General features: G+C 44.3%; 1 protein-coding gene and 1 long non-coding RNA gene across 2 annotated transcripts in view; both read right to left on the bottom strand.

The window, feature by feature from the left end:
• The window catches only part of LOC142047211 (uncharacterized), a 190,810-nt gene that overhangs the window by 113,955 nt on the left and 50,522 nt on the right, over positions 1 to 26,333 (bottom strand). The window lies entirely within an intron of this gene.
• Positions 1 to 26,333, bottom strand: part of LOC116829400 (synaptotagmin-like protein 2) — a 68,685-nt gene that overhangs the window by 30,713 nt on the left and 11,639 nt on the right. Inside the window, exons 2-8 of the mRNA XM_075068820.1 lie at positions 19,354 to 19,924; positions 12,600 to 12,751; positions 6,159 to 6,270; positions 3,882 to 3,975; positions 3,392 to 3,479; positions 1,688 to 2,791; positions 98 to 196 (exon numbers count right to left, since the gene is read on the bottom strand). Of these exons, the coding sequence (XP_074924921.1) occupies positions 98 to 196; positions 1,688 to 2,791; positions 3,392 to 3,479; positions 3,882 to 3,975; positions 6,159 to 6,270; positions 12,600 to 12,751; positions 19,354 to 19,454 (1,750 nt within the window). The 5' untranslated portion in view covers positions 19,455 to 19,924. The remainder of the gene's footprint in view (positions 1 to 97; positions 197 to 1,687; positions 2,792 to 3,391; positions 3,480 to 3,881; positions 3,976 to 6,158; positions 6,271 to 12,599; positions 12,752 to 19,353; positions 19,925 to 26,333) is intronic.

Genomic DNA, 26,333 nt, shown 5'->3' with positions numbered 1-26,333 from the left:
TAGTCCCCGTACAAGAACCCAATGGCTGCAAGATCCAGGCCATAAAGTATGAGCTTATGAAAATGTAAAACAAAAAGGAAAGACAGACATTACTCACTCTCACTGGTTGTGTAAATGTTCACCATGCTCTTGGCTAGATTAACGCTATTCACTCGTGCCAGAGCCATGGCAACAGGGGACTGATCCTCATCGTCTTCTGGAATAAAATTAAGAACCAAAGCACCAAAATAAGCAAATGAATAAAAAGAAACAATAGATCTAGGGCACGTGGGTCTCACAGTTGGTGTGTTAATTAAATAATTAGGACACTAATTGGATTAAATAAAGGAGGAGATTAAAAAGGACATGTGGCAATGTAGGCACCTAACTTTCAGTGACTTTCAGTGGGAGGCAGGCATCTAACAGCCATTTGGGCCTTTGAAAAATCTCCCCCAAAACAAAAATGTATTTCTATCATGCAAAAGGCAAACGATTAAAGGATTAATTTAGTCACCAAAATAGACCATCACAGGCACAAAGCTTCCCACACAACACCTGGCAGGATCATTCCTGTGATAACATGTAGACAAAGAAATGTAAATATATCTTTGAAAAACTGCCTGGTACCTACATCGAACACTTCTATTCACTGAAATAGCAACTCAGTATTTTTATGTCAGGAGAAATAGGGAAGAAGTCATGACATGGCAGCAAGACTTGAAAATAAGGGTAGGGGAAGTTTAAAGAAAATGTTTTTAACTAAATCCTAACTTGGTACTGTTCTAGGCTGTGATAAAAGTAGAATGTGGCTAGGAGGATTGCGTATGAAACTTGGAGCCTTCCACTTCTGTCACTGGCCACAGGAAGACAGCCCACATTTTAAAAAAACAGCTCCAGTATTGCAAGTATTGTTTTTCCACCTTCCATTGGATGCTGGCACAGTTCCCTTTGCTTGCATGCCTCAATGGGTGCTACTGGGGGGCAAACTCACCCCTCAGGCAGTTAGGCATCTCAAAGCAACATTACCAGAGGAGGAGCAGGGTATAAAAATCCAAAGAGAGATGAAGAATGGCAGTGCAATTAGTTGTGGCTGCAATTTTGTGCACAAGTTTAATTGTGGATAAAATCTTGGAGGCCTGAGAAATGCCCAAAAGTCATTACTATCTGAACACAGTTTGGGGCCTCAATTCAATTCCTGATGGAAAGGTCACCAAAGCAAAAAATTCAAATAACCACTGCACCAAATTAGGCATTCTGGTGTCTGATATTTATAGCAACACTTCAATGGGAAGAACAAAAAAAAAGTTTCCTGTAATAAACCCAAAGGACATGCATGTACCAAATTAACATGAAATCTCTAGGTAAAATCTCTCTGATGGCAGCCTCCAGAGAGAGAGAGAGTGGAGTGAGCAGACAGACTGAACTGTCCTCCTCCACAGATTAGGTAACTCCAAATCAGAGATTAGGTCCATTGGTGGGGTGATGTGAGGAAATTGTTCAGTACTATTGCCCATTCTACAACAAACCTGTGGCCAAACAGAGGACTTGTCAGTCTCCAAAGCTGTTATCCTGGCACATTCCACAAGCACTAAAACTTTATGCAGGAAGTAAAGGGGGGGGAAAGGGCCTTAGGGAAGAGAATATGCAGGGAAGTAGAAAAAACCCTACTTGTTAGGACTTCATAGGGGATGCAGGTGGAGTTCAATACCTGAGAATATAGCTGAGTCAGTTCCTTGAATTGCTTCTCTCTCCATGGCTGGTTCCTCGGACCGTAGGTTGTCTGCAGGCTCATGTGTCTTAGCCTCAGGGAGCTCTCCATTAGTTTCCATGTTTTCTTGAATGCCCAAATCAGACCTTTTATCCCTATCACTATCACTGTCTGAATGTACAGGTTCTATCAATATCTGAATCCTACTCGCCAATGAATCCACCTTGCGCCTGCTTTCTTCAGGCATGACATACTCATCTGCAGGCGTTTCTGGTTCAAATGTGCTGCTGGGCCCCTCTTTCGTGGGCGATTCTATTTTGATTGAAGGCACTCGCACAGGCAGCTTGGATCTCCTCAAGCAGCGTTGTGTCTTTCTCTCCTCCTCCTGTCTCCCATTACTTTCAGTCAATGAATTATTTCTAGTAACCACGGCCCCTTTGCTCTTGCCATATGTAGACCTGGCCATAGAGGAGGCTGATCCCTTTCTTGAATGGGCTACGTAGCATGGTTCATCTTCACTAGATGACAAGGTCACTGTTCTTTTATAGGGAATTCTGGTTTTCATGGAGACATTGGACTTTTCTTCACCATTTTGACTTTGATTAGATTGTACAGAAAGAGAGCGACTCAATGTGAACGGTCTCCCATTTGACCCTACCACACTGGGCTTTTCAAAGGGCTCCTCTGAAACATTACCTGCAGTATCTGCACCTTTCTCCCAAAAGTTCCTCAGGTTCTTGAACTGTTCACGATCTAGGCCGATTTCCTCATCTTTATTACTCATGGAAGATATGGTATAGTTAGCTCCTTGCTTCAGAACCAGATTGTTGTCTTCCTCTCCAGACAGTAATTTTGAGCTTTTAAGTGACTCTCTCTTTGCATCACTGTCCTCAGTCTGCTCTGTGTGATTCACAAGAGTTTCTGACCTAAACAGGCCTTTGCTTGCTTTCCTCTTGACTGGTATCTTGCTGGCAATATTAGTGTCTTTGGGGGGAACACTGTGCATTGCTGGGGTGCCACTGAGCACATCAGGAACCTCCACCCCAGAAGAATAACTGGACTGAACCATATCCTCTTCTGCGAGCTTGGCAGGCGACAGAGGTACTTCATGACCTACAAAAACAAACATTCACAGCCTACTCCAAGAGCTCACAACACCTCACCAGAAGGTTTGTGCTACAGCTGATCAAAAAGAAAAGGAGAAAATTTTGGAGAAGTGGCCAGCATTCCCTCTCCTCTCTTTCCCCCCGCCCTCAAATTTTGAAGTTTCAAAAACAAAAAAGGCAAAAACCCCACCCAGGTCTAGTTTGTCCCTGTGAGCAAGGTAAGCAGCACTGCTGGCACAGCTTTGACTCAGTTTCAATATTATTCATATGCACTATTTGTGATGTACTAACAGACAGTGTGCTTATTGCTGTAAAAGAGACAGAAGACAGGTCCTAACCCTGACAAGTTTACAAGCCAAACAGGCAACATATGACACACTGGGGGATCCAAAAAAGTTTTAATCAGAGGGTTTCTCTCCCTGCTTCCTGTCTTTGACATAATGTGCTAGAGGGTTAATGTTTTTTGTGTTTCAGGAAACCCATTCCTATGTGCTGAGGCAAGAACTGCCCTTCATCATACACACCAAGCAATGCTTTGTACCTAGATGTCTTCCGTGCTGCATAATAAATGTCATATTGTTGAAACAACGACAAAAACCCTCACCTTTTTCAGACAGCTGCCAGTTGTCTGTTGTACGTACTCCAGTGTTGCTCTCTGCTGGCGAGACATCATTTACACTGGATCTCTGCAGGGAAAATAAACCCCATCAGTGTATATAAAATGGCAAAACATCTGGGTCTCTCACCAGATCAATTCTTTGCCATTGTAGAGGCATCAGGCACTGGGGCACCTTAGCACCTCCTGTTCTCTGCTTATAGCACACAATAGTTTAGTCTCCAGAGGGCTTTAATACTTTAGTCTAGTTATTGGGAAAGCTGGGTGGGGCTTAGTAATTTGTGATCCAAGGCCAGACTAGATGATTGGGTGGTCCCTTATGGCCTTAAATGCTATAAAAACTGGAAAGACATTGTCTTGTATCTCAGCATAAACACCAAGCGGCCAGTCTTTGGAGCCCGGCAGGTAGAACCAGGCTACATACAGATCCCAAGGATAATCAAGCAAAATATAGAGGCTGTGTGTACACTACCTCATTTGATGAGGGTGGCAGTATGACGTGTCTTGGTTTTGGCTTTGGCCAGGTATTATGCTCCTCTGAAGAATCCAAAGCAGTTGTACTGGATCTGCAGAAGATGAAAGACGCCTTAGAGAAGATGCAGATTCCAACACCAAATGCAAAGGCACATTTTGGGGGACATTTTTCAAGGTGACCTAACCTTCTTTCACACTTGCTCAGTTCTGCTGAGCTAGGTTTTTGATACTTTCATAGTGTGTGTCTGCTCTTCATGCTGACATCTATCTGATCAGATCATCCAGAGCCAGTGACTTCACTTATTTCTTTCATTAGCATTTGGAGTGGCTTGGTGCATGATAAAGGGCCCGATCCTTGACTCTGGGTTACACAGACAACTCTGCCATTGCAGTCAATAAGGTCTTTATAGACATTGCTCAATAAAAATAAAGGGACAAATCCCTAGGTTTCCTTGGGGTCAGATTTTCCCCTTCTGTAGGAAAACCAGAGGGAATAAAACTCCATGGAGATTTCTCCACTAGAATCTCCTTCCCGATATGTTCCATCAGTGGAATAGTATTGGCAATGGTGCAAAACAGGTGGTGGGTCCAGCTCCTAAGAGACCCATATTTCCTAGCTGTGCCCTAGGAGACACAGGAGACCAGAGTCATTCGTGAGAAGGCTCCATACCACTGCGCTGGCCTTTGTTAGCTAGCCCCTGGCCCCTCCCTACCACCCGGCACTGAGACTCCAGTGGAGTCACTCAGCTGTGTCTTCCCTAGCCGGAAGGAGGAGGTTTTCCTGAAACCTCTACCTTAAATGGAGGCATCAATGTGTATTTCCTCCCACCCGCCAATGCCCACTCCTTCCCAGGCCAGCCAGTGCAATCTGCTGCTCAGACAATGCTCCTCAGATCTCATGCTGCCATGGAGGCAGATGACCTTTTCTGCACAGAAGAGGGAGTCCCTTCTAGACCTGGTTCTGGGAGGCGCTGGGCATGATTGGGCCCCTAGCTCTTCCTCATTTCACTCCAAAAGCTTAGCAGAGTTTAGACATTTATATGGACAATAGGAACAGCCACAATTACATTGGACAAGATAAAAATAAATCCTAAGGAATATAATATAATATAATTGGAGATATATCTATCTCCTAGAACTGGAAGGGACCTTGGAAGATCATTGAGTCCAGCACCCTGCCTTCACTAAAAGGACTGATTTTTGCCCCAGATCCCTAAGTGGCCCCCTCAGGGATTGAACTCACAAGCCTGGGTTTAGCAGGCCAATGCTCAAACCACTGAGCTATCCCTCCCAACAAAAGTCAATTGCTAACTGCCTGCAGGTTGGGAAGAAACTTGCCCATGACCACGCTATGCGATTGCTTGCCCCTTTTTTGGGCAGTTCTGGCCAACATCAAAGACAGCATAGTGAACTTCCTGACTGCTGGTCAGACTCAATAAAGCAATTCCAGTGTTCAAGTTTGACCCCCAGAGGACTTTTGCTCAAGTGAGGACCAAGAAAAACAGAGTGTAAAATCCTGAGGATTTCAGGATTTGGTCCAAACGAAATTTAAAGAACTTTTGTGCTGGCAAAAACTACACAGAGAACATCCTTCGGCAAGGAAACTCTTTTACACTGTGTCCTTTATTAAATACTCCCCCGATAAACCGCATTGAGCATGGCTGCATCGTTGTGCCGCATGTTTAATAATCATTGTCTTCCTGTTTCTCAGAAGGATTTCTTATTTTGCTGACCGAAAAGCAAATGAGATGGGAGCAACAAACAGAAATGCAAATATTTAAATGGTTTATCCAGAGCTTATTAATACCAAAGGCAGTCACCATTTTGCTCGTACTTGGGTGGGGTATTTTTTCCCCAATCAAGCTATGATGCAGTGTACTGAATTGTTAAAAGGGATGGCAAGGAAGGAGCAACGTTCCCAAAACAGCTTCTTTCGTTAATGACGCTCAGCTGCAAAAAGTTAAACAAATATAAAACCACCATTTATCTGAAGAGTTATCAATAATATTCTGAACTAGCCATTGCTGCCTTTTTTGCTGGCCCCTTATCAAATCATGCAGGAAAAGCCTTGATGAAATAAACACATTACCAGACCTTTATTAGAAGAGGTTAATATCTAACAATTCCTTGAAAAGTATTTTAAGATATCCCTTAGTAACCAAAGGCTCAGTTAAAGAACCAGGATCTTGCTTGTTACGTTTAATTTTCACGAACAATAATGGAAAGCTTGTGCAGCCAACATGCAGAACTGAAACTGTTGTCCTTCGTCAGTTACCTCTTGGCTCCCAAGTCTGGAACGAGCTCAGGGAAGAGAGGACTGGTTGCGTCTGGTGGCAGTGAAGCTGCTCTGCCTTCCAGGCTCTCCCGGATGTGTTCGTTAGGCTCAACTATTATAACAGAGAGGATTGGGAAATGACATTTTAATTAAAATTGTGACAGCCGCTATGTTTTATTTTGGTGCAAGCAAACACTTGTTAAATGATTCATACCAGAGCTAAACCATGAAATTAATGCAGGGTAATTGATATAGAGACAGGCTGGCTGGCTGGCTCTCCACTCCCACATTCTCGTTCAAAAGATCTGCCAGTTTCAATGGACTGGAGAGTGCAAAAGAGACATGCACACACACCACTTTCAAAAGCAGCATTGGCAAAAGCATGTCCCAGTGCCCTGTGATTTGTCAGCATAAACAGATATGGCTAATGACTACTAATGATAGAAGCTGTCAAACCAGCTATAAACCTTAACAAGACACTGCAGTGGTGGTCAATAAAGTTAATCCATTCCAGGATTTGAATTCAGCTGTTTTCCTGTTTTGACTCAAAGTCATCTGATCTTGGCAAACAGAGGAGGCCAATCGCATTAATAAGAAGAGATCCCTATTGTTTGCATTGGCACAAGGCTAACCTGTATCTTCTGAGTTTTACTGAACCAACTGACAGGGAAAAATAAAAATAAAAAAGCAAGAGAAGACCAACATTTAAAGCAACAAGCCAGGGCACAAAAGCTGCCTTAGAAACTCAGCTGTCAAATATATCTACTGTACAACAAAAAAGGGTTAAACTCTCAAACAGGGATGAAAAAGTCAACTTGTTCTGAGCAACAGAAACTACATAGTATCTTAATATATTTATTCACCACCAGCAAGGCCTATTGGACAGAGACAATGTACCTCTTACTAAACCTGCCAGCACTCTTTAGATTATATTGTATGAAACAGACCATACACAGACTCCTGTTCAAAGGCTCAATATACCACATTATATAACTTGGTATCCCTGGCTGTTCAGCTACTGGTTTGCAAAAACGTAGGTCAAACAGCAGAGAAACTCTCTATGGACATGTTATGATTCAGCTGCTTACGGCATCCACCAGGATTATTACACTTTCTTTGGGAGCATCTGGTGTTGGTCACTGTCAGACCAATCACTGGACCAGGTGGACGACTATCTGAGCCAACATGGCAACATCTATGTTCCTAAGATCTGAAAAATCAAGCTAGGTTTTTAGTCTGTGCATTATCATGTGTCAAAGATTCTGCAAATTCTGTCCTCACCTCCATCTATGTAACTCTGTCTTCACCTGGGTTGCTGAGGTGTAAATGAGGCCAGAATACAGTCCCCGCAATTGGAATTTAAATAACAGTTCTGTTGGTGATGCACAAGCCAGAACTTTCCTAGAGTGGCTATCGTTCTGCCAGTCTTACAGGAGTAACATGAGCAGATATAACCCACACTCAGTGGCCCGCTCCCTGTATGTAAGAATGTGCCACTTTTTACTCATGCAGTGTTCTATAGCCTCACCCACCGTGAGTCTCCATTTTTACATGATCTTTTTTCAGAGAATGGCACAAGTAGTAGCATTTAAATGTACCAAGAAAAGCCACAGAGCTGTAACGTAGTAAGAAGTTTCCTGTTGGCTGGGCACATGCTAAGAACTGGCAAATGATAAGCAGTGTATATGTAAAACCAGGCTGATGGGCACAAGCAAAAGCTTCCTCCTCCACCCTAACATTCTTGCACCCGAGACAGCAAGACGCAGACAGTTTACTGTTCTGGAACCAGAAGGACAGGGGGCAAACACAAAAACCTCTCTCATTTATACCTGGCCTATTCAAGCCATGAGAGGCCTCAACAACAAACAGTTGCTTTCACTTTGCAACTCACTATGAAACCCATCACATCATATTCACACTGTTGCTAGCTGAGTAGTGTGAGGGCTTCATATATTCTCATACTGGCCATCTAGATTTCTCCATCAAATCAATGATCACAACTGAGTTTTTAATTACAAATGGGTTGTCAGGGTATCATAACCCGCAAAAGCCAGTAAAGTGGCCTTGGTAACTTTAAGAACAGATACAGCGAGAGGTAAGTTCTACCCTGAATTAACAGTTGTTCAACCAGTTCAGCTTGCCTAGCTATTTCTTTAAAAGAAAAATACATAGGTATGACTTAATCATATGGCTCTAATACTTCAACTCCTACATCAGCTATCCTTTCCTTATTGTATTAAAATACAGACCTGCATTTGACACAAGATGAAACACTAGAAATTGTACTATAGGGACCCATCCTGCATTGGCAGGGAAAAAGAACTGGCTGCTCAAGTAGGTGTTTGGTTTGTTTGATATTTCTCATATACTGATTGTCAAAGGATAAAGAACAAAGAAATTATAAATAAATTAATGAAGCTAAAACAACTGCCTAGGCAAACACTTACCATCACATTGCTCCCAGGATTTAAAAAACTAGTTACAGTAACTCCTCACTTAACGCTGTAGCTATGTTCCTGAAAAATGCAACTTTAAGCTTTACAAGGGAGCACAAATGGAGGGAGAGGAGACAGCATGGCAGATGGAGACAGAGACACACCCTGTGTGAGAGAGAGAGATGCGCATTGCCCCTTTAAGTACACTGAACCCCTCTAAGTAGACCAGAAAGCTTCCTCAATCCTGAGCCATGTTGTGTCCCCCGTGCACTGCTCTATGGAAATAGGATAAGCAGGGGGCAGGAGCAGGGGGGAGGGGGACACAGCCTGATATTAGCCCCCTTCTTCTCCCCTCCAGTAAGCAGGAGGCTCCTGGGAGCAGCTCCAAGGCAGAGGGCAGGATCAGCACATGGCAGTGGGGGGAGGGATTGCTGAACTGCCAGCGATTGCTAGCCTGCTGGGTGGCTGCCACGCAGGGAACTTAGGGGAGTGGGGAACTGATAGGGGGAGCTGATAGGGGGCTGCTGGTCCACCCTGGTTCCAAGCCCCCACCAGCTACCTGCAACAGGCTGCTCCTCCTGCAAGCAGTGGGCAAAGCAGACAGCTGCCAAAATGTTATAAGGGAGCATTGCACAACTTTAAACGAGCATGTTCCCTAATTGATCAGCAACGTAACAATGTTAAACGGGACGACTTTAAGTGAGGAGTTACTGTATCTCCAGGACCTGGGAAATTCACTCGATGCCAAGGTATAAATCATTCTATATAGTCTGTCTCCTTTAGGGCTTTATGCTGCTGCCGATCACCAGAGTATCAGAGCATCTCCCATATTGAACAGCAATAGCGAAAGTCCCGAGAGGACTACATGGAGTTTTTGGCAGTTTTCCTTTGGGGTCCAAACTCTGCTTGTAGTAGAGCTGTTAGGATTTTTTAGACTTCAAAAATTTCCTCTATTTCCCTTTGGTAGCAGCTAAGGGTAGAAGGGACTGTCAGTGTCCAGTTGGCTAGGACCTTTCCAAGTCAAGGTTCTCTCATCTCACCTCAGAACAATGCTCAGAGCTTTTAATCAGGATTCAGAGCCCTAGACTCATGGAAGCATTGCATTAATCTTGTTAAATGAACACCTAGCTCTTCCAATCAGACTTAAGAACTGACAGCAGGGTGAACAGTTCTGATCGCCACAGGTAAGGATCAAGGTTAGCAAGACAGCAATTGAAGGCCCTTATCTCACTGATTTCAGACTCCATATAAGCTGCTGGATATATCCCACTTACTTAAATGGGCCAGGTTCTGCTCTCAGTGATATCAGTCATTCTGGTGTAACTTCATTGTCAATAGAATCACACCAGTGTTGGGGAGATCACTATTTGCCTTTTATAGCTGAGAGCAATTGGCTAACACATTAATACACAGTAATCAGAAAGGGGATTTTAGCATCTGGCTACTACTAAAAGAAGCCTTTGGTAGAAGTAATGGCTCCAGTGCCTGACCTTTGTCCCATAACCTAAATTATAGAATGGTAGTGGGAAGGTTAATAAGAGGAATTCTGTTTGGAAATAATAAAGTCATATGCTGCTCCAGTGATTTGAAATCAGTCTCAGATTAGAAAGAGAAACAAGGGAGAAGGAGGAGAAGGAAAAGAGGGCAAAGTCTAACCACAATAATAAACAGTATGAAAGTTTAGCAGCATTTGTAATGTCCTGTTTAAACAAATATTGATCACACTGTTCAAGACACACATACAAAGACACAGCCTATGTGGAGTCTGAGATCAGTGAGATAAGGGTGTTCAATTGCTGTCTTGCCAACCTTTATCCTTTGCCTCTGGAGATCAGAAATGTTCACCCTGCCATCAGTTCTTAAATCTGATTGGAAGAGGTAGGTGTTCATTTAACAAGATTAGCGCAATGCTTCCGTGAGTCTAGGGCTCTGAATCCTGATTTAAAACTCTGAACATTGTTATGACATGAGATGAGCGAACCTGGACTTGGAAAGGTATCAGACACATGTAGTCTATGGCCCTTTTCCTTTGGGGGCAAGCTCTGCTGGTGCTAGGGATGTTGGGACAGTGCAAAGGAAAGAGCAACCCCCTCTCCTGGAGCGCATCAAGAAGGAAATGCAGAAAGAGTCCAGTATGGAGAGTAGGTGGATATGACGTCAGATGGAGCCACACTATAGAGAATTTTGAAAACTGAAAGACAACTCAACCTGGGTTTCTGCAAAAGAGCAAAGCACAATTATATCACTGAAGACCTTGGGCAGCTGTAAGTAAAGATTGCCATCAGGTCCATGGCTTCCCAGAATCTGCTGGAGCCAATAATTAATCAGGCATGTCTGTATATCTGAGATTTCCCACCCTAGCAAAATAATTAATCTGCAGACTGCACAAGACTGGCATACAGTCCCACAGCGTTTCTGCCGAGTCTTACTTGGCTCATATCCAGCAGAACTGGATGTGAATCATCCCCACTATTATTTTCCACAAGTGTTCAGTAAAAAGTGCCAAATGCAGGCTGGTTATATTTGGACTCAGTGCACAGCCCTACCCATATCACAAAGAGCCACACTATTCTCTTCAGTGCCCTTAGCAGTCATAGGAGATTTGTTCTGTTCCATATACAATGAAGAATTGACACGTGCGTGTCAAATGAAGTACAGTGCATCTTGGAACTAGGGCATGGTCCCAGACACACCCTTGCCTTGGTGCCAATCAGACATTTTCAGCACTGTCTCCGCACACTTTGTTGTTCCCTTGTAGGTGAATAGACCTGCCGAGTTGCCTTGTCATTCTCTTGTTAGAGGGGCAAGGATTCCCCCTCCAGCAGAAGAGGCAGAAAGCACAAGGAAGGAGGCAGCCATCCACATCGAAGCCCTGAGGCAACTCCCTTCTAGCTCCCTCCCTGCCATCTGAACCTCACAAACCCCTCTGAGGGATGGCTCACATCCTGGAGGAGGAACCCGAGTAAGGCAATAGTGATGGCCACAGTGCTGACTTACTGGGCTCTGTCGAGTCTCGCAGAACTGAAGTGGGAGGGATCAATGCCATGGAGAGCAGCCATCACTTCCTGCCCACCTCTCATACATCTGAGCCCTGCCGGGTGCCAGAGTGTCTTCAGGGTTGAGGGAAAGAGAGAAATGATGCCAAGGAGGAAGCACTCACCTCTGAGCTGAGAAGCACCAGGACTCTGTCCTCTCTACTTGGGGAAGTGGAGAGGATAAGTTGGTCCTAACTCACATTGACATTACATTTACTGCATACATGACAGTAGATTAAACTCTTCAGGGCAGGGACTGTCTCTTGATATGCAGTGTTATGGGTCCCTGATCTCAGTTGGGAGCTGTAAGTGTCATTAGAGGAATACCTTACAAAAATCCATAATTTAATAAGAAGGGATGGTGAGATGTGGAGAAACCATGCCACTAATCTTGGGTTTCCTTGATCTAACAAACAGAATACAGTACAGTATTCCCATTCTCACTACTCAGTCAAAGTGAAGGCACACCAGAAACAGTAAAACACATTTTCAGGTTGTGGTAAAACAGAAGGTCTTCAGCACAAGTCACCTGCCTCTGGTCCCCACTAGCTGTGTCTGGAGAAGGCACACTAACCAAGCCATTTCTAAATGGATTTCCTGTTGCTAACACTTCTGGGACCTTTGGACCCAGTTTATTGAGGCTACGTTTTAATGGCGAAAGCAGCCCAGTGCTGAGGACTCAAGCCAGGTACTATGCACCATTTAGTCCTGGCTATGTCCCCAAAACAGGGATCAAGTGCACTTGATCTCTGCAGCAGGGTAAATTTCACCTGCAAGCCCTAATGCAGATCCAGTTATATTGCCTAGTACTGAAAGCAGTTCACAAAACCCCTGTTGGAATGTAAATGTCAGGTATACAAAGCCTAGTACCCCAAAGGCATGGCATCTAGGACGCAGACCATACAGTGTCTGGGTCTCACCTTTTTCTGGTTACCAGCAGATTGCACAGTGATGCACAGCAATGTACTTACTTTCCAGTTTCTCCTTTTTCTTTCTAATGGATGCTCGAAGCAGATCTGGCCCCTCTAGCTCCTCTTGAAAACGTTTTGCCTTCACTTCATTAAACCATTCACCAGTCACAAACTTTTTCTTCTTTTCATCCTTGAGAGAGCCTTGTAACCGTCTATATACATATAAAAAAAAATACCCTTGAACAAATGATGCACTAAAAATACACTATACTCACAAATATTTTACTGATGCTGGCCAGAAGTCATGTAGGAATGCTGGCTCCAGCTGACTGAGCTCACAGAGACTTTGTAAGGTCTCACACAGTATTCTCCATCCAACACATTCTCCATGTGAAAGTAAGACATTCTTAGATTTTTTTTTAAATTTATTTAAAACCCAGCCGAACATGGGATTTTTTTAACGCATTTCCAAAACGTAAACCTGCTGATAATACTAATACTTTTCACCTTCCATATGGAGGATCTCAAGGGCTCCTTTACAAACATTATTCCCCGCCCCACACACCTTCCTATTAGGAAGAAATCACTTCAACCCCACTTGAAATGTGGCTAAGATGGATCACAGCAGCTGATTTAAAAATTAAGGGCAGGAGGTGAAGAATACCACACCCAACTGAACATGCAGGAGAATTTATGTGGGCTGAATATAATTACTTCTGAGGGAATTTGGGGAAGACACTAGGCTTAAAAAACCCCACATCTCTTCTTTTACTAAATGTGCCACAGATCACGCTTAACTGCAAGGGGACAGGAACCTGGTTTTACAACTCAGCTGTTTCTACCTGCCCAGCCAGTGCACTGGTTCAGTTCTGATCAAGAGGGAAGAGGACATCCACTGAATCACCAAAACCATTTTCTGCAGCAGGTGCATAATCCTGGATGGTCTCCCATTCAGTTACAGACCCACCCTATTCCTGCTTAAACTGTGGATTAATTGAGATCACAGCCCAAGGGAACACAGCTGCAGGTCCATCACATTTAGACTTTCTAATATGTAGGCTTCTGTGATTCCTGTTGAAAACTCATCCAATACAGTATGTTCCAGTGAGTGAAATACTGAATCCACTCTCTCCAATTTTATAACTGTCTTGCCCAGCCAACTGGTGACTATTTAGTAGTGCCTGTCCATAACCAGTCAAGACCAACACTACCATCCCTCCTGTCAGGAAATGCATATTTTAATAAAACCTCTGTAGGCAGCAGGGTAACATACAGTAACTCCTCACTTAAAGTCATCCGGTTAATGTTGTCACATTGCTGATCAATTAGAGAACATGCTCATTTAAAGTTGTGCAATGCTCCCTTATAACATTGTTTGGCAGCCGCCTGCTCTATCTACTGCTTGCAGAAGAGCAGCCCATTGCAACTAGCTGGTGGAGGCTTGGAACCAGGGTGGACCAGCAGCCCCCTTAATTTCCCTGTGTGACAGCTGCCCAGCAGGCTATCAATTGCCAGCAGTTCAGCTGTCCCTCCCCACACTGCCATATGCTGCTCCTGGGAGCCTATTGCTTGCTGTGCGGAGTGAGGTGGGGGGGAGAAAGAGGGGTGCTAATGTCAGAGTGTCCCCCCCCCCCCCGCTGCATCTCCATAGAGCCGGGGCGCGGGGGAGGAGGAAGAGACATGACAGGGCTCAGGACAGAGGGAGCTTGCAGGCAGCAGCTTCTGTCTCAATGCACTGATCTACTTAAAAAGGCAATCTACTTAGAGTGGTTCAGCGTACTTAAAGGAGCAATGCGTATCTCTCTCTCACAAGTGTGTGTGTGTGTCTGTCCATCTGTCTATGTCTGCCACGCTGGTTCCCTTCCCTCCATTTGTGCTGCCTTGTAGAGTGAGAGGCCAGATTAACAATGTGTTAACCCTTGAGGGCTCAGCTGAGTGCTAGTTCATCATTTAGCAGTAAGGCATTCCCTGGGAAATATTCCTCCCTCTTCCACCCTCTGACTTCACCACCTCAGCCAAACTTCCCAATCATCATAGCTGTGAACAGTATTAAATTGTTTAAAACTTGTACTCTGTGTGTGTGTGCTGCGTACAGTATTAAATGTTTAAACCCCTGAAGCCTAACCCCCCCACCATTTATATTAATTCTTATGGGGAGATTGGATTTGCTTAATATAGTTTTGCTTAAAGTTGCATTTTTCAGGAACATAACTACATCGTTAAGCGAGGAGTTACTGTACTACATAGGCAGCAAGTGAACAACTATGGACCAGCTGTTGCCATCGGTACTCAGTGAGTAAACCTTTACTTCTTGAGTTGTCCCATTCATTTCAATAGGATTACCTGCAGAGTAAGGGTGGCAGATGCTGGCCCCATATTGGGTGACACTTCTGCACACAATTTTTTAAACACAATCCACAGTGAAACTTAGAAATTGGACAGCTCACTTGATTTGTGCCAGTCAGCTAGGCAGTAAGAGGGGGATCACCTTGGTCGGTTGGCCTGGTAACTAACCTTACGCGTTTGGTGAGTCAGACGCAAATAGCAGTATTTGTCCCAGGGGAAATGCAGTCACCATGAATGTGTGAGTTCCCCTGGTAGATGAACATTATGTGTGAGGACTTTCCCTCAATGAGTTTTGACGCTCTCAACTGCACAGAGATAACAGTGGGTATGAAGAGCTATGCTGCAATTTACCTCTCGAAAGGGCTCTTCGAGGAATTGATTGGCTCACTCAAGCTCTCTCACGATCAATCATCATCTATGGTATGAACTGGATTAGACACTGACCTAGCATGCACACTCCATAGGGCTGCTATCCTTTCCAGGCATTGCAAACGTTCCACGACTGAAGACTCCTATGCAGTACAGCCAGTCACATCCTCCCAGTATCAATTTGTCTAGTAAGTGGAAATAGCTCAGAACACAAGACTGAAGAAAGCAGACAGACAATGGGCATCAGATTTTCAGAGCTACCAATAAAGTTAAGGGAAACCCCAGTAGCTATTTCCACTGCTCAGGTTAGAAAATCCCAGCATTGTACTTCCCCCATGACTACTTCAGTTCCTTCCCCATTCAAATGCAAATATAGATAGTCATAGACAAGAAGGGAGTGAATTCTTGTAGTGAGATCAAAGAACTGGGATCTACTTTAAGCTCTGCCCAAATAAATCCTTCAAGAACTTGAGCAAACTAATTCAACTCTCTGAGGCTCAGTTCCTATGGCATAGTAATATTTTCCTCATGGGGCCACTGTGAGACTAAATCCATGAACATTTCTGACTCAGACTGAAGGCCCTACAAAAATCCTATGTATTGTAACAAACCTGTGGCCACCCAAGAGCTGTATGGTTATCACAGTGTTGCCCACCATGGCCACTGAGAACTTCATGATGCCATTGTGGAAAAAACCCTATCTTCCTGCTCCAGCACTTGAGATAAAGGAGAATCTCCTTAGCTCTTAATAGTATAGTGCCCATGACACACAGTTGAGCAGTTGTGATCCCATCTACTAGCCGGCTTTGATGGATATGCACTAGCCAGTTCATGACAGTATCATTAACAGCTGCACTCCCTCATTATTAATGCAGCAAGTATCTGAACCATGCGGCAGGAGTCTGAAACCATTCCCCTGCCAGCTGAAAGAGGAAAGTTAGTAAAAAGCACTCCTACTTGGACAATATCAACGAATGCCAAACAAAGATCACAGCAGCTGTGTCTTTCTTCATGATATTTTTTTTATAACGGCCTGCCCACAGAATGGGCAATTTGCCTGCCTGGTGCTACAAAGCTTATGTCAGAACAGCAAGAAAATTAAGATGGCTTCATGCATTAACTGGAAAGGAAATCACAGCAAATGGTACATAGGGAAGATGGATCTTCAGCTGTCCCCACACATGCAAATCCAAGCTGGAGGCACCGGTCACTGCATTTTGGCAGTTTGTTTTGGGGGAGTCTGTTTGGGGTAGTTTTTACAGGCTCTGCACTTTTCTTTTACCTTTATCTGTCAATCCCACAAGTACTTTTCATGAGCTCCAGAACGTCTTGAGCCAAATTCATGCCCCAGCACGCACGGAGCCAAATGCATCCCCTGTTGAAGTTACTTATGAGGGATCAATTTGTTCCTTCAATGTCCTCTCTGGACAGCCCTTTTTCTCCTGGCCACCACACTAAGCAGATTTTTGGCATACAAGTACTTAGCTGTCCTTCATGAGCGCTCCTCTGTACTGTAACTGGCCTTGGCACACCTAGCTGACTTTTTTGGCACGCCAGCTAGTAAGTTTTTTGTTTGCTAACCTGTACATTTACAGCACAAAAACTTTGCTGAGTTAGCTGGCTCTACCTCCCAGTACTCAATACAATTCAAGGAAAAGGTTTTCCAACCCTCTGGAGATGGCTGAGAGTGCCAGAGGAAGAAGAGCCACCAAGATCAAATTACCAACAAGCGGGGGTATTAACCCAGAGGATACAAAGATATGAAGGGTCAAATATGACCTGTTGCTTCAGAGCAGGTGTGGTAGGGAAAGAACACAGACCCTGCTTGCTGCAGTATGACATTTTGTTAGGAAGCAGCATTAGAATTTAGTGCTTCTGTCAATATTACAGACTCCCTATTATCCTCTAACCATCAGCATAGCTAGCAGAATTCCCCAGCACTAGGGGTACACCTGGGTTCACCTACATTGCTACTCTTCCTGCAACAAATCCAGGGAAGGGTAATGCTTTATCCAAACTCTAAGAGTTGGGAGCTCACATCCAAAACTCCTGTCAGGTGGGAGGAGAGGGACAAGGGCCATGAACTGAGAGAACATCCCCAGATAACCCCTCTGAAGGGCCTTGCCCTGCATGCAGTTAGCTGGCCCCTCACTCCACACTGTAGTATAAAGGAGAGTCCATGGAGAGTGGACTTCTCTGGATTCAATGCTAACACGCCCCAGAACACATGGAGCAGCATGCTTGGCAGAACAAAGGGAGAACACACACTATTAAAGTCACCTCTCTCCCCAGCATGGATCTAGGGCATTTTGTGACCTAATTTCCATTCCTTTTCTCCCTTACTTTGGTGCATACAATGGAGAAAGTTTTGGACCCAGGACTAGGAGAGAAGTAATAGTACATAAAAACTAGGGGGTGTATTCTGAATTCACTAACACTAGTGGAAATCCACCATACCTCCTCTGACTTTACTCAGCTTCTCCCAACTACCACCAGAGTTTTGCTCAAAAGCAGGTCAGGCAGTGAAACCAAACGTGGACCTCCCCTATAGAAAAGGGCCAAACCAGGTCAATTATATTAGAGTAGGCTCCACGAGCATCACCACAGTTAAAAATCTGTTACTCTTTCCAGACTAAGACCTGGTTCACAGGAGTTTAAATGGGCATAAAAACAAACAAACCAAACCAACTACAAATGGAAACTTTGCCAAAATTTAGCAAAAGAAGAAAACACACACACACACCTCAACACACCACACAGTATGGCCAATTTATTTTGCATTTTAGGAAGGCAATCATGATATTAAAAGCATAATTTGGATTAGTGCCAACACTAGCTTTTGCAGTCACATGTTCTCTCTGTCTAAATCCTAGTGTACACTAGAAAAGGTTGGTTAGTATATGCCCTCCAACTCTCCTCATGCAGATGCAGCTTATACCAGAAAAAATTGCATTTGGTATTGCTTATACTGGTTCCCTGCACAAATGATGCTAGACTGGTATAACAACCTCTACACTAGAGCTTCTGCCAGTATAGAACCATAGTGAAAACAAAAATCACAGTCCTACCCAAGACTGCTGTGCTACAAAAAGATTAGTCTTGACTCCAGTCATGCTTTCTGACATTCCCACCCACCACTATCTGGTTTCTGGAGCACATTTCTTCTAGACCAGAGGGCAGGACATACAAAGACTCCTCAGAGACTTATGTAGAAGTGCTACCCATCCATCATCCTAGACAGCGCATCTTGCCCTCATGATGGGCACTGGCTTTTTTGGCTCAGCAAAATATCAAGAGGTCATATCACTAGTGCAAACTGGCATAATTCCATTGACTTTCATAGAACCATGCTGCCTGCCCCAAATTTTTAAGCCTTGTGCTTACTACCTACCAGAATAACTTAATGGTTGGCATTTTAGAAGTGGCAGCAGCAGCAGCAGCAGCTACTAACACAAACCAGCCAGAAGTCAAACGAAAAAACATAAAACAGAGGAAGGATGGTGTTCTGGTTAGAGCATTGCAGATCTGGTGTCTCTTCCTGGCTCTGCCACAGCTCTGTGTGTGGCCTTAGGCAAATCACTTAGCCTCTCTGCCTCAGCTCCCCATCTGTAAAATAGAGATTGTATATTGCCCTCCCTCACAGGGCTGTTGGGAGGATGTGGTCATTAAAGTGCATTGGCACTCAGGTACCACAGTGAAAAGCATCATGAAAAGCCTTGTAAATGTACAAGGTAGAGATTTAAAGTCCCATTTAAATAAATCCTAGGAAACAGCTACACTCCAAGGGTGGGGGGGGGGGGGAACTCAGATCAATTGCTGCTCCTGTATTTTAATTCCCAGCACTCAAACATGACTCCAAGCACGTGAGAGTTATTGTTGAAATCAGAGACAATTGTTCCCGGCTCTCCTGGTGGCCACAACAGGGTGGTAGAAAAGGCAAGAGGGGAAATAGGATTCTTCAGGCTCTGACAGTGAAGTGGGGGGACCACTGCAGCCTACAGCCCTCACACATGCACACTGCTGGGAAGGGTGGTAGTGGGAAGATCATCGGCTGATGAGCCTCACAGATCAGCATTTGTGTGCACTTGAGCTCTCTTACCTGATACGGTCATTGTCTTTTTTCTTCAACTCTGCATCTCTCTGCAGAACCTTCATAAGCTTCTCATACTCCTCTTCTGTCAGAAAGCTTAGGTCCAGCATCTTCTCTGTAATGATCTCCAGCCAGCTGGAGCACCAATAGACCAGAAACTATTTGAGAGTCAATTGTGAGAGTGCCATCAGCAGCCCCCTGAGCAGAGGGGCTCAGCGTGCCAAATAGTATTAGAGCTTGAAAGAAACATTTCACAACAGCATGGCTTGGAGGGAAATTGCATTAAGATTTTGACTCGTACTTCAAGGCACTAAGCAGTTCTCTGGCATGGTTTTCTAGACAGAATGCCTGCTTGTGCCAGGGGGGAGGGGAAAAAAAACACCTCTCTCCACAGTTATGTTCCTTCCTTTGCCTCACACAGTCAATCAAATATCCAAATATAGAGAAAAGAGCTTCCCACTGGCTTTAGCTGCCTCTGAAGGGATGAAGGATCGACTCTGACGTTACACATCAATCACCAGAACTTCTGCCGTATGTCTTCCTCAGTACAGAAGTCATCTGAAGTGCAGTTCAGTTGTTCCTGTAAAGAAATAGCACAGAGATGCCTTTATAGATAAACATGACATATGGCGACTGAATGTGTACATTTGAGGTGTTTATTTGTTCTTAAGCACAAGACCCATGGCAAGCTGTCCTATCTTTCTCCCCATCTCTGACAGCTCTCCATACATATAAGTCTAATCAGGACACAAGCTTATTTTAGTCAGCTTCACAGGAACTGGTAAATAGCTTCCCTAGCACACTGCTTCTAAAACAAACAGGCAATGTATTAATTCACTTCACCTCCATTTCCCCACCTGTAAAAGGAGGTGAATGTCAGACACTTACCCACTTACAAGATCCAAAAAAAAGGTATGTAAGTGATAACTGTTATTGTTGGTTAATCTACAAAAAGAACCTTCATGCTGCTCATTTAGTATTGTGTGTGCATGTCCCCTTACTGTTTGAATAGCAAATACAAATGCAGTGTATGACTTTTAAATCATTCTGTGATCCTGCTGGCACTGAGCACAGAAGTGGAGAAGGAGAGCAGATCACATATTGCCCTGTTACAGTGTGCCCCATGGCTCTAGCCAATCTGAGGGTAAAGAGGTCCCTGATCACCTGTAGAGCAGTTACCTCTAGGTTCTCTCACTATGAAGAAGCAGTAAGGGAAATTAAAGGTGGTCTCCAGGTAATGATGAAAGATACTCGGTGAGTGTTACCTTCAGCCAGAGGTGAAAGTAAGCCGGTACGGGCCAGTATGGAGGACCCGTAAGAAAAGGAGACTGGCTGAGGGAGGGAGAAGCCTGCCTCCTGCATAAGAATAGTTTAAACTCAGCTGTTCCCTGAGTGGTTCAGCCCTAGGGGTTAGGAGTAGTTTCTGGCATCCTTGTTAATTTCACTCACAGTAGCTGGGGGGAGTGGGAAGGGTGTGTTTGACCATGGCAGGGGCAGTCCTTGTCTGCCCTCGGGACGAGGGGATCTTGTCTCCAAATACTAATATACACAACAAATACAAGCATTTGGCTCCACAGCTTAAATCCAGAGCTAATAAAAGCAGGTGGAAGGGGAAAACTCATTGTCACATTGGTTTCTCATCTCCGCCCTCCCCCTCCTCCAGCCAGGCTGCAGATAAGGTTCTGCATTCCTCCCCCACTTTTCCCTGCAGGGGTTCTCCTCTAGGCTCTAGCTTGCAGTAGGGACACTGGCTGAGATGCCTGCTGCTGCTGCTGCCTGCATAAGAACAGTTTAAACTCAGCTGTTCCCTGCGCAGTTCAGCCCCCAGGGTTAGAAGCCATTTCTGGCATCCTTGTTAATTTCACTCCGAGTTGTTGGGGGGCGGGGGGGTGACCATGGCAAGGGCAGTTCTTTTCTGACCCTGGGATGAGGGGATCTCCTATAAACAAAATGCACAATCAAAATCAGGAACCATTTCCAAGTTCAGATCTATCCCACTCCCTCCACAGCAGAGGATCATGGTTGTGATGTCCACACTGCTTGCAGACAGGACCGGTACCAGGATTTCTGGCACCCTAGGCGCCGGGCCATTTTGCCGCCCCGCACGCGGGTCTCGCAGCTTCAGTGGAGCTGCCACAGGCATTCCTGAGGAGGGTCCGCTGGTCCACTGCTCTGGTGAAGCTGCCGCAGGCATGCCCGCGGCAGGTCCACCAGAGCCGCGGGACCAGCGGACCATCTGCAGAAATGCCTGCGGCAGCTCCACCAGAGCTGCAAAACCAGCAGACCCTCCGCAGGCACGACTACGGCAGCTCCAGTGGAGCCGCCGCCGCCCCCCCATAATGCTGGCGCCCTAGGTGACTGCCTAAGTCGCCTAAATGAAAGCGCCGGCCGTACTTGCAGATCCTCTTTGAAATGGTACTGAACTGCGCAGGGAACAGCTGAGTTTAAATTGTTCTTATGCAGGAGGCAGGCTTCTTCCTCCTTCAGCCAGTCTCCCTGTTCCCTGCTGCAAGCTAGAGGGAAGCTCCTGCAGCTGCTGCTCAGTGCCAGGCAGGGAGAAAGCACGGAGCCTAGTGTCCGCAGCCTGGCTGGAGGAGGAGGGAAGACACCAGGAAAAACGTGACAGTGAGTTTTCACTTTTTCAGGCTTATTCCAATAGTAAAGTTTTATTACAGACAGTACTGGTAGCAGTAATAGTAACTTTATTTTCTCTATCTATGTCGTGCAATGGGAGGGATCCATGAAGGTCATAGGAGAGGTGGGTTGCTTGCAATTGGGCCATATGGGTAAGAAATGTAAATTACTTTCAACCCTGCCCAAACCCCAGGGCTACCAGCCACCTCTGCAGCTCCGGGGGTGATTTAAAGTGCCTGGCCCCTAGCTTCAGCTGAATCCCCAAGCCCTTTAAATCCTGATTTAAAAGCCCTGGGATTTAAAGGCTCTACCTCTTCCGACAGAGGCCACGCCTCTTCCGATTGAGGCCCCTCCCCCTCCTCAGGACTCTGGAGTACCAGCAAGTCCTTTAAGTTACTTTCACCCCTGCCTACAGCACAGAATCACCTGCTTTGCACCCATGAAAAAAAAAACAAAACCTGTACATCCATGGAATACAGCAATTCTACTCTGGTCCTTTAAAGTGCTTTCTATTTAAACAGGCAGCTCACAGAACAACATAAAACAAGAGCACTTTTCCCAGTGTTGCCAATTCTTGCGATCTGATCATGAGTTGTATGGTATTTGGCATTTCTTAAAGCCTCAGCTTCTGGAGTCAGGTGATAATGGGAGCAACTCAGCTGTCATTTAAAAGAAAAATGGGGGGGAGGAAAAAATTAAAGAAAAAACCTATTGTTTTTAAAATTACTTTTTGAATTTTAAAGGGAGAGGGAGAAAGATGACTCAAGATGTATGTATATTTGGGGTTGCCAATGCTGTTTTTGTCTGATCAACATTATATTTTCTTACATGTGATACTAGTACCACTTTAGTGGATTAAAACAGAAATACTTTAAAAAAAAATTCACTACGTCTGCTGATTAAATGTACATTTCATGCAGCTTGATATGAAACTGCACAGAGCAATTTCACGTTTGTTTCCAGTCATTTTTCCTTGCTGGTTCTCATGCACTATCACAATGATGAGTTAAATATGTCCTGGAAATGTTGGTTAAAGTTCAAATAAAATGTACCATGAAATATTTGTTACTCTTCGTTTTGACAAAACTTATTTTTAACAAAACCTGAAATTTGAGCCAAAATTATCTGAGAATCTCTCCAGCATCTAATAAACTTACAAACAAAAAGATTACCTACATATAAAGCATCTACTAGTTAAAATCCTGTTTTTCTCTCTGGAAACTGTATTTTAGTAAATTATTTCATTATGGTACAGGAGGAGGAAAAAGGAAATTGAAGCCCTCTTTTTAGAAAACAGGTGTTGTTTTTTTTTAAAAAAACAAACTACCTGAAGCATTTACTGTGGAAAAGTTGTTTTGTTTTTAAATTGTGAGAAATCTCCACCTGCTGTTTGGGTAGCTGACTTCAATGCTGCTAAGCCATTGGAACCAGCCATGCAGAGTAAACAGGAATTATTTGCACAGGAGCTCAGCAAAACTGTCACCTTTATGAGTTTAGCCAAAGCATTTCTTGATGTTTGCTCTGCACATTACCACACCTCTGTTGCTGTGGACTCAGGCTTGAAACAGGAAAACCTGCAGTTATTCACCACAGTATTGTAAGATAAGGGCAATAGCGCGTAATGTGTTTACTAGTATCTAGAGGCACAACAGGAATAAAATCAACTGACATCAACTGTATGTTATCATGAAGGAACACAAACACATACTGCTTCCATAACATTTCTTACCATAAATGTCATAGGTCTCATTTGTTCTCTCTCTCGCATTAAAATGCTTTGCTATACTGGAAGTAGCCTTCTCCTCCCAAATCTGCTATGGGAGAGGGGTTACAATATGCTGTAATGTTTCCCTATTCAGTAACAAGAGCCATCCCTGCATTGACAAAGGGAATGTACTAGATGTCTAAAAGGGTCTTCTACATCTAATTACATTGATAGGAATCTCTCTGAAGGAGAACCTCCAAGAAAGATCAATACAAGGAAGTATCAGAGGGGTAGCCATGTTAGTCTGGATCTGTATAAAGTGACAAATAGTCCTGTGGCACCTTAAAGACTAACAGATGTATTGGAGCATAAGCTTTCATGGGTGAATGCCCACTGCGTCAGACGTGTCAATACGAGGAAGGTTTGCTGTGCAGAGAAATCCAAAAGGGTCAAATTGAAATAATCTGTTTCCAGATCCACAGAAACCCCACAAAGTACAGCATGACCAACGTGGATGTGGGCTATCTGATAGGTCTACTGCCACGCGCCTTCCTCAGTGCCATCCTTCCAGGCTGGCTGCACCCTTCACTGCCGTAGCCTCTGTCTCCCTTTGGACCTCTAACTCAGACCCAAAAAGAAGCTGCTGCCCTGGTCACAGCAGCAGCTCACTTAGATCCAAAAAAATTCTGTGGGGAATGTGCTGCTGCCATGAAGCTACCCAAACCACTGCATGCAATGGACATGTGGAGTCTATTGTGAAAAGGAGCTTTGTAAAAAATGGCATATGGGAGTCTGTATGTGAAGATGATTTTTTTCTTCCCCTCCCCGCCCCAACGACAAGCACTGCAGACTCAGCCTTGAATCTCATAGTCAACCTGGTTCCCTTCTAGCTTTTGATTAATCACCAACAACAATATTTCTGCAGGCCAAATTGTGCCCTCAGTTATATGTGTGCGACCTTACTGGAGTTGCAAACTTTGGCCCTACCGTTGGAACTTGGCTAACGAACTGTTGATGATTGGGCCAGAACACAGCCCAGCTCACTCTCCCATATCTACACTGCCTCTGAAGTGCTAATAACTTATTTTTGTCAAGAAAGTCAGAAGTTTCACTGAATATACACAGGGAACTGTGCTGTTGAGAAATTATATGCAACTGGCATGTTATTATTCAGTGCACTATAACAACTGGTGAAAGGGAGAGGTCCCAATTTCAACATCAGGGGCTAGATTCTCAGCTGTGCCCATTTATACCAGTTGAGGATCTTGTCCAAAATTCAGCAATCGATTAACTTTCCTCCCTGTTCTCTCTCTGTAACCAATCGCACTAAGCAGACATATAATTGGTATACTCCACACACCAGCCCAAAATCCCAGGACAAAAAAAGAGCGAGATGCCAAACACCAAACTTTCTCTGAAGCATTTTTATGTTTAGAGGGTTAATAAGCCGTTGTGACTTGAAGGGAATATATTTGTAATCTAAAGTGTCAGGCTAAAGTACATTTAGATCCTCTATGGCCCTGGACCATGTTGGAGAGCTTTTTATTTCTCTTGTGCCCTTTTGCGACTTGACTGTTTGCTGTGTGCATACACAGTACAAATTATAAACTGAATTATAACTGAACTAGCTCCACCCCACCCTCCAGGCTAATCTAATCAGAACTCAAATTACCAGGTTATTCAAGGGTTTGAACAAGGGTTGAACAAATAACCATCCGTGTAAAGAAGGTTTAAGGGATAAATTTTTACTCAGAGAAGTAGTCCAACAAACTACAAATAGGACAACTTGCAGGAATAAGGATTACTCACATGCATAAATGTTATAAGGCTGCACTCCCCTACTACTGTTCCTTCAAGTTATTTTACCTTTTCTTCACAGAGGAGCCGGCTTTCTTCTGTTTTTTTTTCTTTTAAATTATAAACCAGTTTGGGGGAAGACTTGTGTGAAAATGAAGCTCTTGTTAGCCTAGTTTTGCATGAAATCACTGCCACTTTTGGAAAGTTGGCTACTAGAAGACCTGCCTTCTTGTGTAGGCATAGCTGAAAAGTCTAATGAAGTCTAAATACAAGCCATTGAGATAAACAGAACCAGAAGACAACCGCTGCTGTCAACAGATATTTGTCACCGATAGATTATCTGCAGGGCACTCCAACCCCAGATCTCATTTCACAGGGTACATCCTGTTTCTGAGTGTTGCATGTCTTCTTCCTCAACGTTGGTATGTGATGAGATTAATGATACCACACACTGTAGGCTAAGCGGATTCCATTTACTCTATGGTGTTCTGCATACAAAAGAGAAACTGAGCCAAATTAGAAGCTTTAATCTGCAAATTTGGCAGACAAATCCCATTTCAACAGCCACTGCTAATGCTGGCTGAATACCTGACAAGTTAATACCATGTGTGGAAGCAGAATTAAAAGTTTCTTCCACACACACTATCACCTAGATCAGTGTTTCCCAAACTTGTTCCGCCGCTTGTGTAGGGAAAGCCCCTGACGGGACGGGCCAATTTACCTGCCCCATCCGCAGGTTCGGCTGATCGCGGCTCCCAGTGGCTGCAGTTTGCCGCTCCAGGCCAATGGGAGCTGCTGGAAGTGGCACGGGTTGAGAGACATACTGGCCACCGCTTCCAGCAGCTCAGTGTAT

The sequence above is a fragment of the Chelonoidis abingdonii genome, chromosome 8 (genome assembly GCF_003597395.2).
Source record: "Chelonoidis abingdonii isolate Lonesome George chromosome 8, CheloAbing_2.0, whole genome shotgun sequence".
NCBI classification, from domain to species: Eukaryota; Metazoa; Chordata; order Testudines; family Testudinidae; genus Chelonoidis; species Chelonoidis abingdonii.
The sequence above is the reverse complement of the archived record's forward strand: the minus strand, read 5'-3'. Positions and strand labels throughout refer to the sequence as shown.